The sequence below is a fragment of the Metopolophium dirhodum genome, chromosome 9 (genome assembly GCF_019925205.1).
Source record: "Metopolophium dirhodum isolate CAU chromosome 9, ASM1992520v1, whole genome shotgun sequence".
NCBI lineage: Eukaryota > Metazoa > Arthropoda > Insecta > Hemiptera > Aphididae > Metopolophium > Metopolophium dirhodum.
The window spans coordinates 7,260,472-7,275,157 of record NC_083568.1 but is presented as its reverse complement, the minus strand read 5'-3'; the positions used below and the strand labels follow the sequence as shown (position 1 = coordinate 7,275,157).

Genomic DNA, 14,686 nt, shown 5'->3' with positions numbered 1-14,686 from the left:
TTACCATGTATTTTTTTCAGTTTATTTTTGGTATAGTCCGCGCAACGAAAACTGGCCGGTGACTGGTGCGACTCTAGTGGCAATTGTCAATAAGTGGTTATTAAACTAATTGCCGCGTTTTTTTAAAATTATTTGTTCACATGGTATATATTAATTAATTATTATACCAATCATGAGAGAAAATGGTTTAAAAAATTATCAGTATAAAACATAATTTCAATACATGATATAATATATATACAGTGTATTGATTGTTAATAATAATTGCAAATCAGTAAAAAAAAAAAATAATATTTTTACACATACAATAAAAATAAAATAATATTTATACCTATACTGGCTATACTTAATATTTTACATTTATTAATAATTGTCAATAATATTGACAAAACAGTCTACAAATACATAAATACATAAAATTATTATCAATATCAGTTATTCCAATTGCTCTATATCTGATTCCTCATCACTGCAATCGCTGTCATCGGGCAATATGGTCAAAACTACTGGTTCCATTAAGGTGTCCCTAAGAATTTCCTTTCGGTTATCTGAATCTTGTATTTTTTCGGCATGCCTTACACAATTTTCCCAATCCTCTTTGGTTACCGCATCCAACGCTTCATGGGTAAGACGCTCGATATCAACCATCTTGAATGTATTATTATTTTTTGCTACTTGACCCTTAACTTGGGCCCATATAAGTTCAATTGCATTGTATTGGCAATGATATGGAGGTAGGCGTATTACTTCGTGACCTTTTTCTAATGCAATTTGGTCAAGCAAGTATTTTTTTTGGCGCGGAATTAAGGCTTTAACTTTTTGATGAAGTTCTGCTAAAGTTTCAAGAGGATGAAATTCAATATTTTTTTCATTCAACCATTTTTGTACGTCCGATTTTTTCCAATTACTTTTTGGGTGATTTTCTACTATTGTGGAATGATATGACGCATTATCCATCACCAAAACAGATGGCTCTTCTAAATTGTTTAATAATTCAATAAACCGCTCTTTAAAAACTTCGGCATTCATTTGACTGTGGTAGTCGGCGGTATTGCCTGTATTGCTACGGAATACTAGTTTGGACCCTTGAATAAAGCCATAACGAGCACATCCAGCATGGCACACGATAAGCCGACCTCCTTTTCCTGTTGGAACTTTCAATCCTTCAGTGCCGTGTTCATTTTGCCAAATCATCGACCTCGAATGATTTTGATTAACCCATGTCTCGTCAATATAAACAACAGGGCGATCATCCTTCATCTCGCGCAACGTACAAATTTCTCGAAGAAATTTACATCGAAGTGCAACGATGTCATTTCTCTCCATCAAAAATTTACGGCCATCATTACACTTCTTATAAGAAAATTTCAAATTCTTCAATAAATATTGCATGGAGCGTAAGCATCCGGAATAATTGATTTTTTGTCTTAAAGCATTTAGTATCAATTGTGCAGTTGGATACTCACCTCGATCGTAGAACTCGTGCACAGTTCTCCTAACGACATCAGAATCAAAATCGTCGATCTCCGACACAGTTTTTGCACGTTTGTAACCTTTGCGTGGAGACTTAAATAACATAACTGACGTTGATTCTTCGGTTTTTTCTTTTGCTTCGGAGCAAATACGTCGGACAGTGCGCTCTGACAATCCACATGCTTCGGCAGTACGTATTTGTGTGTTTTTAAAAAAATCGGCGGTTAAATTTGGTTGTGTTGACAGTTGTTTTAGAAACGTATACACTTTATAAACAATTTGTTTAGTCTGGCTACGAGTATCACTATTGGTAAGAGACATTTTTAATAAATCTAAGAACAACAATTTATTCAAACAGAAACACAAAAAATACACAAAACACTGGTACAGCACACTGTCGGTTACAAATGTCTGTAGCATAATGCACAAAATCAACAGTATACACCAGTGTTGCCAGATACCTATGGCTAAAATCTCGTATCAAGCTTCCCAAAATTCTCGTATTTTAACTTCAATTCTCGTACACTAAAAAAAAAAACTCGCTTCGCTCGCTATAGTCATACTACTCATTTCTTGATTTCTTATATCTATAATCATTCATACATAATCACAGATATACATTATACAATATTATCATTGAGTATAGATAGTATTGTCACAGAATAATTATTCTGTGGTATTGTGGCGACGCACATAAACGCACGCGCACTCTGGTTGTTTCGCCTCAACTGACTCCGGGTACCACGACTAAACTGCGAGGTGGGCCGCAACAGTAACAACTTATTTATTCTGTATGGTAGGCATAGTTAACAAATTGCACAAACCTAATACTTTTAACTTAGAAATAAAAATTTATATTTACCAGTAGTTAAATTTAACCACTTCAATTTGAAAGGGTTGATTAAAGAACATGAAAAAAATATAATAATCAAAATCACTGCCTTAATAAACATAATATTTAACAATTCAAACAAAACAATCTAAAATTATAAAAAAAAATGTAACAACTTATTTATTCTGTATGGTAGGTATAGTTAAGTTCACAAATTGCACAAACCTAATACTTTTAACTTAGAAATAAAAATTTATATTTACCAGTAGTTAAAACAATTTTATTCATCAGCAGAATAAAATATATCAGCAGAAATATTTTCTGATGAGATTTCTTTTTTAGGATATAATGTATTACTAGTCATTCTATTAATCATTAACTTACTAGGAACAAAGTTAACACAATTTTTTGTTTGAGATCTTCCGCCCTTTATGCACTCTTTTGTCAGTATAGTACCATTTATAGTTTCGGTAATTAACTTGTTTCTATACTTCGTTTTTATAGCATTAACGCTAGAAAAAATTCGCTCGCAGTCCGCGTTAGAGTGCGGTAGACAAAGAACTGATAAAGCAAAATCTGGAAGTTCTTGTCCTATTGCTTCAGTTTTTATATCATAATCCTTGATGTTGGACCTGAAATAATATATAAATTAAATATACTTACTTTACTTTTCAAAATTAAATTATATATTTATTACCAAAATATATCAGCTGATCCATTGGCATACTGTAAATTAGTAATGGAGTCAGGCATGTGCATTATTTTTAATGGAAGACTACGCCACTGGTCATCTATCTTTTGAATTAATTCCACATTGTTTTCTGGCACTATTCTTGTCATTAATGATATTAATGGTACAAGAGTTGGGTGCGAATCATGGTACTCGATGGATAGGGCATTCTTTGCACTCAATGATGGCAGCTTACTCAGTACAGGATCGTCCATGTTATACCGCTTCTTAAGCTCTAAAGCAGCGGTTTGCAAAAAATATCTACAACTCTTGAAAAAGTGTTTTTTCTCTACATTCTTGTTAGCTAGTTCAGGTACATTTATGTATTTTAGAACCTGGGCACCTAAATATAACTGGCTATCAGGAAGATGGTGTTCTCCATTGTCAGGTCTCACACTACTGAGATCATTTTGCATTACATAGTTTCTTTTTAAAAACGATAATAAGATTTCCTGATACAGAAGTCGAATTTTGTCATGTAGATCATTGATGACAACTTTTTGGGTTTGGAAATATTTGTTAAACTCGTTAAATTTGGGTAGTATCCATGCTAAAAAAAAGAAATATAATTTTATGAATTTATCATTCAATGAATTATAAATCTGTTCCGTCGAAAGAAGTTTTTGATCTAAATATGTGTCATTGAAGTATAGTCTTAAGGCTTCCCATTGTTCCAAAATTCTGTTTACTACAGCTTCTAAAGAAAGCCATCTGGTCTGTGAAGGGTGTAAAATTTTTTTTGGTTTAAGATCCATGAACAATTGGAACTGTTTTAAAGTACTTTGCCGTTTAGCACTGCTGTGTAAAAAGTTAAAGATATTGCGAGCCATATCCTCACAAGATCTTGGTATTTGTTTGCATGCTTCTGATGCACATAAATGTGCACTATGGCATATACATTTTAGTATAAAAATACCTGGACACATCTGGTTAAATCTTGTTGCCACTGAATTCTTAGAGCCCATCATTACATTGCACCCATCAGAGCCGAATCCAATTATATTTTCTAATGGAATTTTAAAACGATTCAACGTTGCAATCAGGCAATTAAATAAATGTTCAGCCGTCGCTGCTGGTTGCTTATCAATTGGGATATCAAAAACATCATGCAATTCCCAAAATTTTGATTCGACATGTTTTGTCGATTCATCATAAAATCTGAAAATAGTACATTTAAAAGTTTATTTAAATACTATATTATTTGTCTATTATTTTGAATTGTTAATATTTAACCTCACTACTACACAAGATGTTTTTACTGTACCGATGTCTGTAGATTCATCAGTCAGAATGCTAAATTTACATTTCATCAATTGTGCAGCTAAATTATCTTTATGCGAAGCTCCTATCACATTTTTGATGATTGCTGTGGTTTTGGTTCTTTTAAGATTTATTTCTTGGGCAATTTTTGAATCTGGAAATATTTCTTTAAGCAGATCAGATAAATGATCCATTGCCATAAATGAAACATTGTGTTCTGCTATAAATCCAGACAGTTTTATTTCTGCTTTAGAAACATCAGTATTCAAATTGGTTGGTGCTGTTTTGAAGAATGTTGATATAGGTTTTTTCAACTGTTTGCAATTTTGCAAATGCTTTATACCTTTACCATGCATTTTAATGTTTGTCAATTCACCAACCATTATAATATTACACACTTTGCATTTAGCTTTAAAAGCATCAGTTTCTACTGGAAGTAACCATGATTTTAAATCTGATAAATTTAACCATTCGTCTCTAAATTTTTGAGCTCTATGAGTTTGCTTTCTTTTTTTGGTCTTTGAAGTACCTGCATGATCATCTTCACTTTCACTAGTCTCGTGCATGTTTAAATATTTAAAAAAAACAATAACAAATATAACAATTTATAAATAATAAATAACTTTAAGTTTATATTGACATATCACTTACTACATAAAGAAATAACGAATTCAGAATTACTACAAAATATCGCATTTCTGAATTTGATATCGTTATCAATGTAAATTACTATCTATTATAAACCGTGTATATTAACTCTAACCGTGTAATAAATACAATTACATATTTTCACAAGATCGTTCTATACATAATATAAAATATGTTTACACGAAGATAGATAAGACTATTTTTATATACGATAAAATCTTATTTTATATATATTAATCTATTATTAATCTATTATGTTAAACTGTTCAAATTCAATAATCTAAAATAAAAAAAAAAATTAAATAATTAGGTTTATAAAATATGATGATTGAATTCTCGTACGAATACGAGAATTCTCGTACGTCTGGCAACATTGGTATACACTACCCACTACCCTCCTGTTAAGACCCCTCCGTGTTACGACCCCTCTATACAATACATTCCATTAATACAGCCAAAACTGGTTTTCAACATCGCATAACAAACACACCGCGTGCGCCTATTGTATAACATCGCAGCGGCGACGCGTAGTTTGAGAACCCGCGGCTAGTGGCACGTTCATGGCGGGCGGGTTTCGGGGGTGACCGGCCAGTTTTCGTTGCGCGGACTATAGTTGCTCTAGTTACTTTGTAGTATGCTGAGGCCGCGCACCAGGTCATTGTTTTAGTAGTAATGGCTCTCAAACATGCCTCTAAAACTCCCGGCTTATAATTTATGTAGTTCCTCGTACTTGATTTTCGAACATATTTACGCGAAATTGTGGACTGTTAAACAAAAAGGACAAAAAAAATGAAGTACCATATAATTTAAGTAGGTAGGTTATACCTTTAGTACCTCAAAAGACCATTTGAAACATTACTATAACATAATAATGCTAAAAAATGTAAAAAAAAAAATTGTCTACCTTCTCAGATTTTAGCTACCACCAACAAATATAGTGGGACAAAGTTTTTCTGACCTCAAAAATGTAAGTTTACAGCCACACATTTTTTTTTTTTTTTTCAAATTTCTTAATAAATACTTTATTAGTACCATCAAATATTTATATATTATACATGTACATTTTGTTCAGTGACTGATTTATCCTGTATATATAAAGTCTATTAAAAGCCGTTCTTACAGTGACCAGTTGAAGTTTAAATATATTCCACTAGGAGTACTAAAATCGTGGATTTAATTTATCTTATGACACTATCTTTATTTTTTCCCTTGAAATTAATATATAATAGATATATTCTATTATGAGCCGTTCTTACAATGTCCAGTTGACAGCCGGTCTTAAGTATGACAAAGTAAGGTATTTATCTATCACAAATCAAATATTTATATATTATACATGTACATTTTGTTCGGTTACCATAATTTCTTCAGTATAAATATATTCTATTAGGAGTTCTAAAACGGTGGATTCATTAAACTGTTTTATAACACTATATTTTACAGACTACCTGAAACTAAAACATTTTATGATGACATATTTTTGTACAGTCATTTATTTTAATCTATCTACATAAAACTCCATTACTTTTGTAAACATTGTAGTATTTCAAATAACCTAAATGTGTGAGAGGCATTTATATAATTTGTGGTTTCGCCACTTTCATGTGATATATATTATAGGTATATATATTATAGGTGTTAATTAAGTCAAGATAATGGTATCTGATTTTTTTCGCCAATGCGTTTCCCTTTTAAAACACCGTTCCTCAAATATATAAATTATATAATATATATTACACCATATATTTTATAATTGGTTTGAATAAAATATGTAAAGTTTATTAAAAATTGTTTACCCAACATTTTGTTACATTTTTATAATATGTAGTTGGAAAGAAATAATATCTCTAATTCTATTATTTGACTTTACCTTAAAAAGAATGTCTAAAAAGATCTAAGAAGGCCAATTTTATTACTTCCAATACTTTGATGAATTTCATGTCACAATTTTTAAATAAGAATTTATCTTTTTTTAGTTTATAATACCAGATAGGTATGTTTTATAATACATTAATATATTACATACCATATTTATTTGGGTGCAAACTAATTTTGTATTTAAATAAATAAAAAGTTAATAAAAATAACATATGTCAATATTTATTATGAATAGATATAGACCTTAACACAGTTTTCAGATCAGGTTTTATAAACTATCAATACTAAAGTAACACGAGTTAACTAATATGTGAATAGAGAAATAAAAGAAAAAATTCCGGTTTTACTTTGTATTTATTTTGTATATTATCATGTATTTTTTTTTTTTTTTTATTTGAATTGTAAATTATTATGTATTATAGCTATGAAATTTTGTATTATAAAACAGGAAAAAAATTTACCTAATTGGAGTTTAAATTTTGTAAATAAAGATCATTGTTATTAGGAGATACCTAATTATCTTATCTGGATGAAATGTTAAAATAAGTGTATGTAGGTTTTATTGTATTTATATTTATTGATGTGTACTTATATTTTATATAACAATGTGAAATAATAAAAAATAAACATATCAATGAAAACTGTTGACTTATTTATTATTCATTAGTACTTACGATTTATTATTCTTTTAAAATGGTTTAATTTTGCTTAAATATGCCTAACAAATGTTTTGTTCCTATTTATATAAGTAGCAACAAAAATTAAAAGCAGAATGAAAAAAAAAAACATATTTGATAGTTTTGTATAATATATTAAACAAGAACTTATCCTCAAAGTTAGGGATATGTTGTGTTTGTATAAAAAATCTGAAAACGATGAAAATAGTTGTCGGGAAATTATTATTGTTTAGTTTTTTGTCCAGGTAGACATGTACTATATTCTGTCAGCAACCAATGAGTTCTACATGATGCTGCCCAAATATAGCGTCTGACTTATCATGCTTATCATAACATGAAATCATAGATATATATAGTAGTTCTGTATATCTATGGATAAAATATGATAATTTTTTTTTATTATGTTATGGATATCAATGAAAATTGTAATTATTGCCAAAATGTATGATTCTCAAGTAAATTTGAAAATAATTTTGACTGGAATTTATTGAGTTGTTTATTAGTTTTTATTAAATTACATCATGTCAGTTTGTGCACGTGAGTGGAAGTAAAAGGGAAGACAAAGCCAGAGACCCGAACATCCACCTGCATAGATTTCCAACGGACCAAGAGTAATATTGGTTAAACAAATTGTAATACACAATAATGTAATCAATATAAATTGTAAAACAGGTTAGTACTATTCTTGAAGCTACTTTTTTGAGATTCGTAGCCTACAAATTTAACATACCTACCCATTATTACCTCCCTGTCTACTGTCTTATTTAGTTTTATTTTTACTATACAACACATGCGCCAGACCATAGAGTAATATAAAGAACGTTTAAAAATAAATTGAAGCGACACATGCCTATTAAAATGCAGTTAATAATAATATTAGTAAATTAAGTGAAATTTAGAATTTGGTATTTGTGATGACAATTGTTAAATAAATTTAAATTTACTGAAAGTCAATTATAGTTTCAGGCTGATGACAACATTTTTATTATGAATTTATTATGTGTAATATGTAAATAAATTGTTTATATTATAATAAACAGCACATTAAGTTACATGTTGGAAAGTATTTAATCACTTATATAAGAATTTTATTAATTTGTTTTATAAATCTTAATTCATAGGTAAGGGGGACAGTCAGATGAAGACAACACTTGGACATGCCCAACCTCATAATTTAAATTATTTTCTTAAAGTATATTTTGTATATCTTCTATAATTAATTTACTATTCCAGACGTATGAATAACATAATTATTTAGTGTAACTGTGTAATATATTAAATTATGTAAAAATAATTGCCAACTTTTTTTAGTTTTTAAATCTAATAAAAGTAATCAGTACATTTCTGGTTTGATTGTGTATGTTAGTTGATAGTACACTAAAATAGCTTTAAAATTTAAAAAGATGAACATTTTTAAAGATACATAAGCAAATGTGCAGGTTTGATTTTATTTCAAAAAAAAGTTGAATATGACGCCGTTTAGTCCCTTCTTCACAGGGCGCATTATAGGAAACATTTTCATTTTAACAAAAAAAACAGGTTTTGTATTTTTGAAATTATCACCTAATGTTTTTATTTGAAATTTCTGTAACTAATAAAATGTTCTAAAGATTTTGAAATTTTAATTTTCAGATTTATTTTTCTTAGTCAATAAAAATTTGTTCACTTGGTTTGTATAACAATTTGAAAACGTATTATTAAATATTCATTAGGTACTTTTTTTGTGCTATTTATAGGCATAAAAAATAACATTTTGACAAAATCACAAAAACTTGCAAATTATTTTGTATTTAAAGATGCATAAAATGTTCAATTTGTATAGCTTAGAATTGCCAATTGGCGATAACTAAATAGATAATAAATAATACGCCTATTATGACTAAATTGAGGGAAACCAATAAAAATATGAATATACTTTAGGTTTTGTAGCGTAGTAATGTTATATATTAATAATAAATATTAAATTATTTAAATTATAAAATAATTTGTATTTTTAGAATATAATTTGTATGTGTCTTGAATATGTTGAATTTTTAAAGACTTTTCTTGGTATGTATCCTCGTATGATTTTCTTAATTTGATGCCTTAGAAAACGCTATATCACAGAATACAGATAATACACATTTATACGGTTTTTTTCGGCATGTGTCTTTTCTTTCTATGGGTTATTAAATTTGATAATTGAGAAAAAGCTTGTTCACAGATATCACATTTATACGGCTGTTCGCCGGTGTGTGTCCTCATATGGGTTGTTAAATACCATTTTGTAGAAAACCATTTATCACAGATAGTACATCTATATGGCTTTTCACCGGTATGTATTTTGGTATGTCTTGTTAAATGGTTTTCTTGAGAAAACACTGTATTACAGATATCACATTCATACGGCTTTTCTCCGGTATGTGTCCTAGTATGCACGGTTAAATGTGATGCTCTAGAAAACCCTGTATTACAGATATCACATTTGTACGGCTTTCCTCCGTTGTGTGTCCTTTTATGAATTTTTAAATTATGGGCTTGGTAAAACCCAGTATCACATACATCACACTTAAACGGCATTTCTCCGGGATGTGTCCTTGTATGCCTTAATAAATGTGATGCTCTAGAAAACCTTGTATCACAGATATCACACTTATACGGCTTTTCTCCGGTATGTGTCCTTGTATGCTCAGTTAAACGTGATGCTTTAGAAAACCCGGTATCACAGAAATCACATTTATACAACTTTTTTCCGGTATGTGTCATTGTATGAATAGTTAAATTGGATGCTGTAGACATTTTATCACAATTATCAGCCAAGGGATTTTTGTTTAAGTAGTTAGTTGTCAAGTTCGAATTCTTATAACTAATGATTTCTGAAGAGTTGCTTTCGTTTAAAATTGTTCCTTCAAATCCATAACTGTCAATAAAATCTATTTCAGCTTTTATTTCGGTATTAATTGGGTTTTCTTTTTCTGTTTCAGTTCTAAAAAATAAAATTATGTATTTAAAAAAACAACATTTATCAAATAAAGGAAAATAAATATAATTTCAAATTATGTAGATATTAATTATAAATTATTATAGTGTGAGCATTGCATAAAACTCAGTGTCAAGAAACAAGTAGGAGTCATTTTTGGATTAATTGGACTATTGTAGTAAGACCTAACATTTCTCTCTTCTTAAAAACAATGAGCTCTAACAAGGCACGATGGCCTCGCTTGCCATCCCTACAGTAGCCCCACTGTCAATCAAACAAATATTGATTACTTTTGAAACTTTACTTAAATAATATTATATTGTGTATACTGTACAGCTTATGAATTGGTCTTCAAAATTAAAATTTTATAGTAGAAATATAATTTTGGTTTTCGTAATTTTGTTTCTGGATAATTAATAATAATAATTAATTATTTTGTAGTATCCAATTTTTCAATAGTTTCATAGTTTATTATTATTAATGAATGATTAACCGTGTCAAGCTTCGTGTTAATATCATACAGGGGGATTTTTTTAACATGCTTACTCTATTTTTTTACTTAATTATATATAGGTATATTAAAATTCTGATTTTTGGACTTTTTAAATACACTTGAAGATTTTCAAATAATTGATATTTCTTGCATTATTTAAGGATGATGCGACAATACAAACCTTTGTTTTTCAATGAAGAATCCCCCCTTTTCACTTTTAATTATTCAGCAGATATATTTTTTAGAGAACTTTTATGTGTCTAAATCAAAACTACTAGTTCAAAATTTGATTTACACATAAAACTTCTCAAAAAAATATATCTGCTGAATAATTAAAAGTGAAAAGGGGGGATTTTTCATTGAAAAACAACGGATTAACAACTATTACTCTATGGAAATGGGTTAAGTAGATTTGGGGGCAAAAATCACTATTGATCTATTAATATAAATAATTTGTCAAAATGATCTAAGCATACTGAATACTACATCTGATATTACATATAGTTAATATTATTATAAAACCATATTTAAGGATTATTATCCTTAATAGGAATAAACATTTTAATAATCTAGCAACTACTTAATATAATTTTTATTTAGGTACATCACAATTTCAAAGAAAATCATCTGCTAAATATTTTGCAGTAAAAAGGGGGGATATCATTTGTAAAATAGATGTTTGTATCGCCACAGAAGTATAGAACACTCAATAAGTAGTAAATAAAATATCAGAAAATATGGTCTTTAGGTATACTTAAAAATTCTTAAAATCAGAATTTGAATAGATGTATTTTTAATGGAAAAAATGGTGGTGAGCATTTTTTAACAAAATGTTAAGTAAATTTTTTGGGGCCTTTGTATTTCATTACGATAATATATTATGTGTAATTCAACTTAACTAACTTAACAACTTCACAAATAGGTATAGATATAGTATATAAAAATATTTCGAATGATCGATATGTCAAATAATACAGTTAAAAACATAGTATATAAAAATAAATATACAAAATATAGGTAATAATAAAAATAATTATCAAACAATAATTTATCGAATGCAGGCACGAGGCACCCACTTACAGTAAAAAGACTTATTTAATTGGTCAACAAGAATATTTTAATTTTTTTTTATATGTTAATATATACTCACCAGGTACAAAATGTATTTGTTAAATTCAGACAATTGTCTAGTATTTTTTAAAATTAGTTCAAGTAATAGATAAAATAGGTTTTTCATAAAGTTATGAGTTGTGACTGAGCAGTCGTGTACAAATCGTACTGCCAATGACTAACCTGTTCTTTATAATCGTGCTAAGGAGCTTAATTATCAACGTATAGCACTCACCATAAAAATCCCTAGATCTGCCACTGACTTTATGTACAGCAGAGCGGGACCCACTTGCTAAATCTTTTTAATTAATAATTTTTATAAACCATCTCTTTATAGGTTAAACCACATGTTTAAAGAACATAAATAAAAATAAAAATTGTATAATTAAATTTAATAATAAACTATGATGTAAATTTAAATCATACCCTTGTGATAATTGACTATCATTATGATAGTCTGTTTCATCTATAATTTCCTCTTTAATAATTTCACTAAATTCTTGATCATCAATGTTTTCCTGTTTAATTTTTTCATTAAATTCTTGATCACCACATATCACATTAAGTGGAAATGGCACCACACTAGAACTGTGTAATATATATCATAAAAAAATGTATAAAAATAAAAATTATATCATAACATTATATATTATACTAAGATGTAAATTAAATTCATACCCTTTTTGTAATAATTGACTATCATTATGATCGTCTGTTTCATCTATAATTTCCTCTTTAATAATTTCATTAAATTCTTGATCATCAATAATTTCTTTTTTAATAATGCCATTAAATAGTTGACAGTCAATATTTTCCTGTTTAATAATTCTATTGAATACTAATTTATCATCACATCTAATAAGTGGGATGGTCAATACTCTAGAACTATGTATTATATCATTATACCTAAAATAAATTGCAAAAAATTGATTTTTTACTAATTGGTTACTAATGTATACATAATATACAATGCACAAAATTAATAGTACATAACACCTAGTTTTATAAAATACACTTCTATTATTTATCAAACAAATAATTTTTTAAACGAAGAGTTTGATTGTTACAATTAATAATTGTCCTATAGCCAAAAAAAAAAATAAATAATTAGGTACCTAGGATTACCGCACTAATAAGATTTTTTACAACGTAAACTGGAATTCTAATTGTCTTTGATTTTGATTTTTATGAACGCTTGACCTACTAATTTGAGTGGAGTATGATTTGCTTCATATAATTGAATACTGTTTATAGTTTCTATTATTTTTAAGTTTTTAATTACGCCATGCCTAATACAATTGATATTTGCACTGGGTTCTAATGTTATCGGTAATTCTGTAGTATTTATTCTACCTTTAATAGAGAGTGAGTATGGTTTTTCATTATAGGCGATTGTTTGTAAACTTTCTCTAATGTGATTTGCTAGTTTTAAAGGTACATTTTGAGCACTAGCTTTAATATTTAATCTAAGTAACTAAAGATGTATTAGTTTTTATTTATCTTCATCTTTATTGTATTTAAATCTAAATTTTACTGCCGTAACAGGCAGTGGCGACTTGAACTTTTTTTTCTTGACTCACATTTAATATTTTTACACCAACCACCCTAAAAAATTTTCACTGCTCACCAAAAGGTGAATTCATAGTTTTTTAGCGGATAAGTTATGCCAGTTATAGGTATTTAATTGGTATACACAGTAAATATTATATAACCCTGTATCACCCCTGAACCATATAATAATTGTACTTATATTACATATCAATATATTTATATTCCATTCTTTACACATGCGGGTACCGGGATTAACCGCTTAACCTAATGTTGGCTGTTACTGTACGACTTACGCTGATACACATGTAGTCCATATAGAGCTGAACATTATATTTCTAATTGAATAACCAACTTTTAATACTTCTTCAAACTAACTTTCCCAACCACAGGACACCCACCCACCCACCCATTAATATTTCTATGAATCACATGATTCAAATATACCTCCTTCAAGCCGCCACTGGTAACAGGAACAACACTTCACACAAGACGTATTTCTCCCGGAATTCATTTACATTCGCTACTCAGGTCCAAGAGATAGGTATCTTGGTATCTTATGTGTTACTCGCATACCTATAAGTAGTGCATCGATTTGACAATTATGCTGATCTATGAGTCTTCATAATGCCAACACACTACTTATTTATGCTAGGTAGTTGTGATGTCCCCATTTACAGTTGTTTATTAATAATTATTGTAATATGCTTAATTGATTGTTACATCGATATTACAAGTTCCAACAAGCTAACAAGGTAATAAAGTATGTTATAAAGAATAAAGTATGCTCACTTGGAATTTATCGCGCAATCATCAAAAGTGGTTCTTAATGGTTTCATATTGAATTATGTCCGCTTTAAATTGTTTGTTTTACAAGTAGGTACTGTGAGTCTGTGAAAGTGTGAAAACTGAACATGATCCATTACTCTATCCTAGACCTTGACAGAAATTATAAATTTATAAATATTTGAGATAGGTATTATCACAGTATAGATGAATATGTTCATCAATTTTCATCTATAATTCTGTGATATGTGATAAGAGTTTATTATCTATGATTATCTTTTGCCGTGGTCAC

At 28.8% G+C, this 14,686-nt stretch overlaps 2 protein-coding genes across 2 annotated transcripts; both read right to left on the bottom strand.

Annotated features, from left to right (window-relative positions):
• Positions 1-4,243: 4,243 nt before the first annotated feature.
• LOC132952401 (uncharacterized) lies at positions 4,244-4,861 on the bottom strand. Its single transcript, XM_061024695.1, has one exon. The coding sequence runs from the start codon at positions 4,859-4,861 to the stop codon at positions 4,244-4,246; it is 618 nt and encodes a 205-aa protein (XP_060880678.1).
• Positions 4,862-6,988: 2,127 nt separating this feature from the next.
• Positions 6,989-14,606, bottom strand: LOC132951595 (zinc finger protein 501-like). The gene is made up of 4 exons (XM_061023377.1): positions 14,401-14,606; positions 12,739-12,966; positions 12,487-12,648; positions 6,989-10,463 (listed from the first exon to the last, which is right to left on the bottom strand). Exons 1-4 carry the CDS (start codon positions 14,445-14,447, stop codon positions 9,623-9,625), a joined length of 1,278 nt encoding a protein of 425 aa, XP_060879360.1. The 5' UTR covers positions 14,448-14,606; the 3' UTR covers positions 6,989-9,622.
• Positions 14,607-14,686: the final 80 nt, after the last annotated feature.

Bases quoted from the DNA above. Each gene is read 5' to 3' on its own strand.
- LOC132952401 (XM_061024695.1), bottom strand. From the start codon at position 4,861: ATGCACGAGACTAGTGAAAGTGAAGATGATCATGCAGGTACTTCAAAG.
- LOC132951595 (XM_061023377.1), bottom strand. From the start codon at position 14,447: ATGAAACCATTAAGAACCACTTTTGATGATTGCGCGATAAATTCCAA. The intron at 12,649-12,738 runs GTATGAATTTAA...TATATTACACAG, and splicing joins AGTCAATTATTACAAAAAGG to TTCTAGTGTGGTGCCATTTC. The intron at 10,464-12,486 runs GTATGATTTAAA...TTTATTTTTTAG, and splicing joins GATAGTCAATTATCACAAGG to AACTGAAACAGAAAAAGAAA.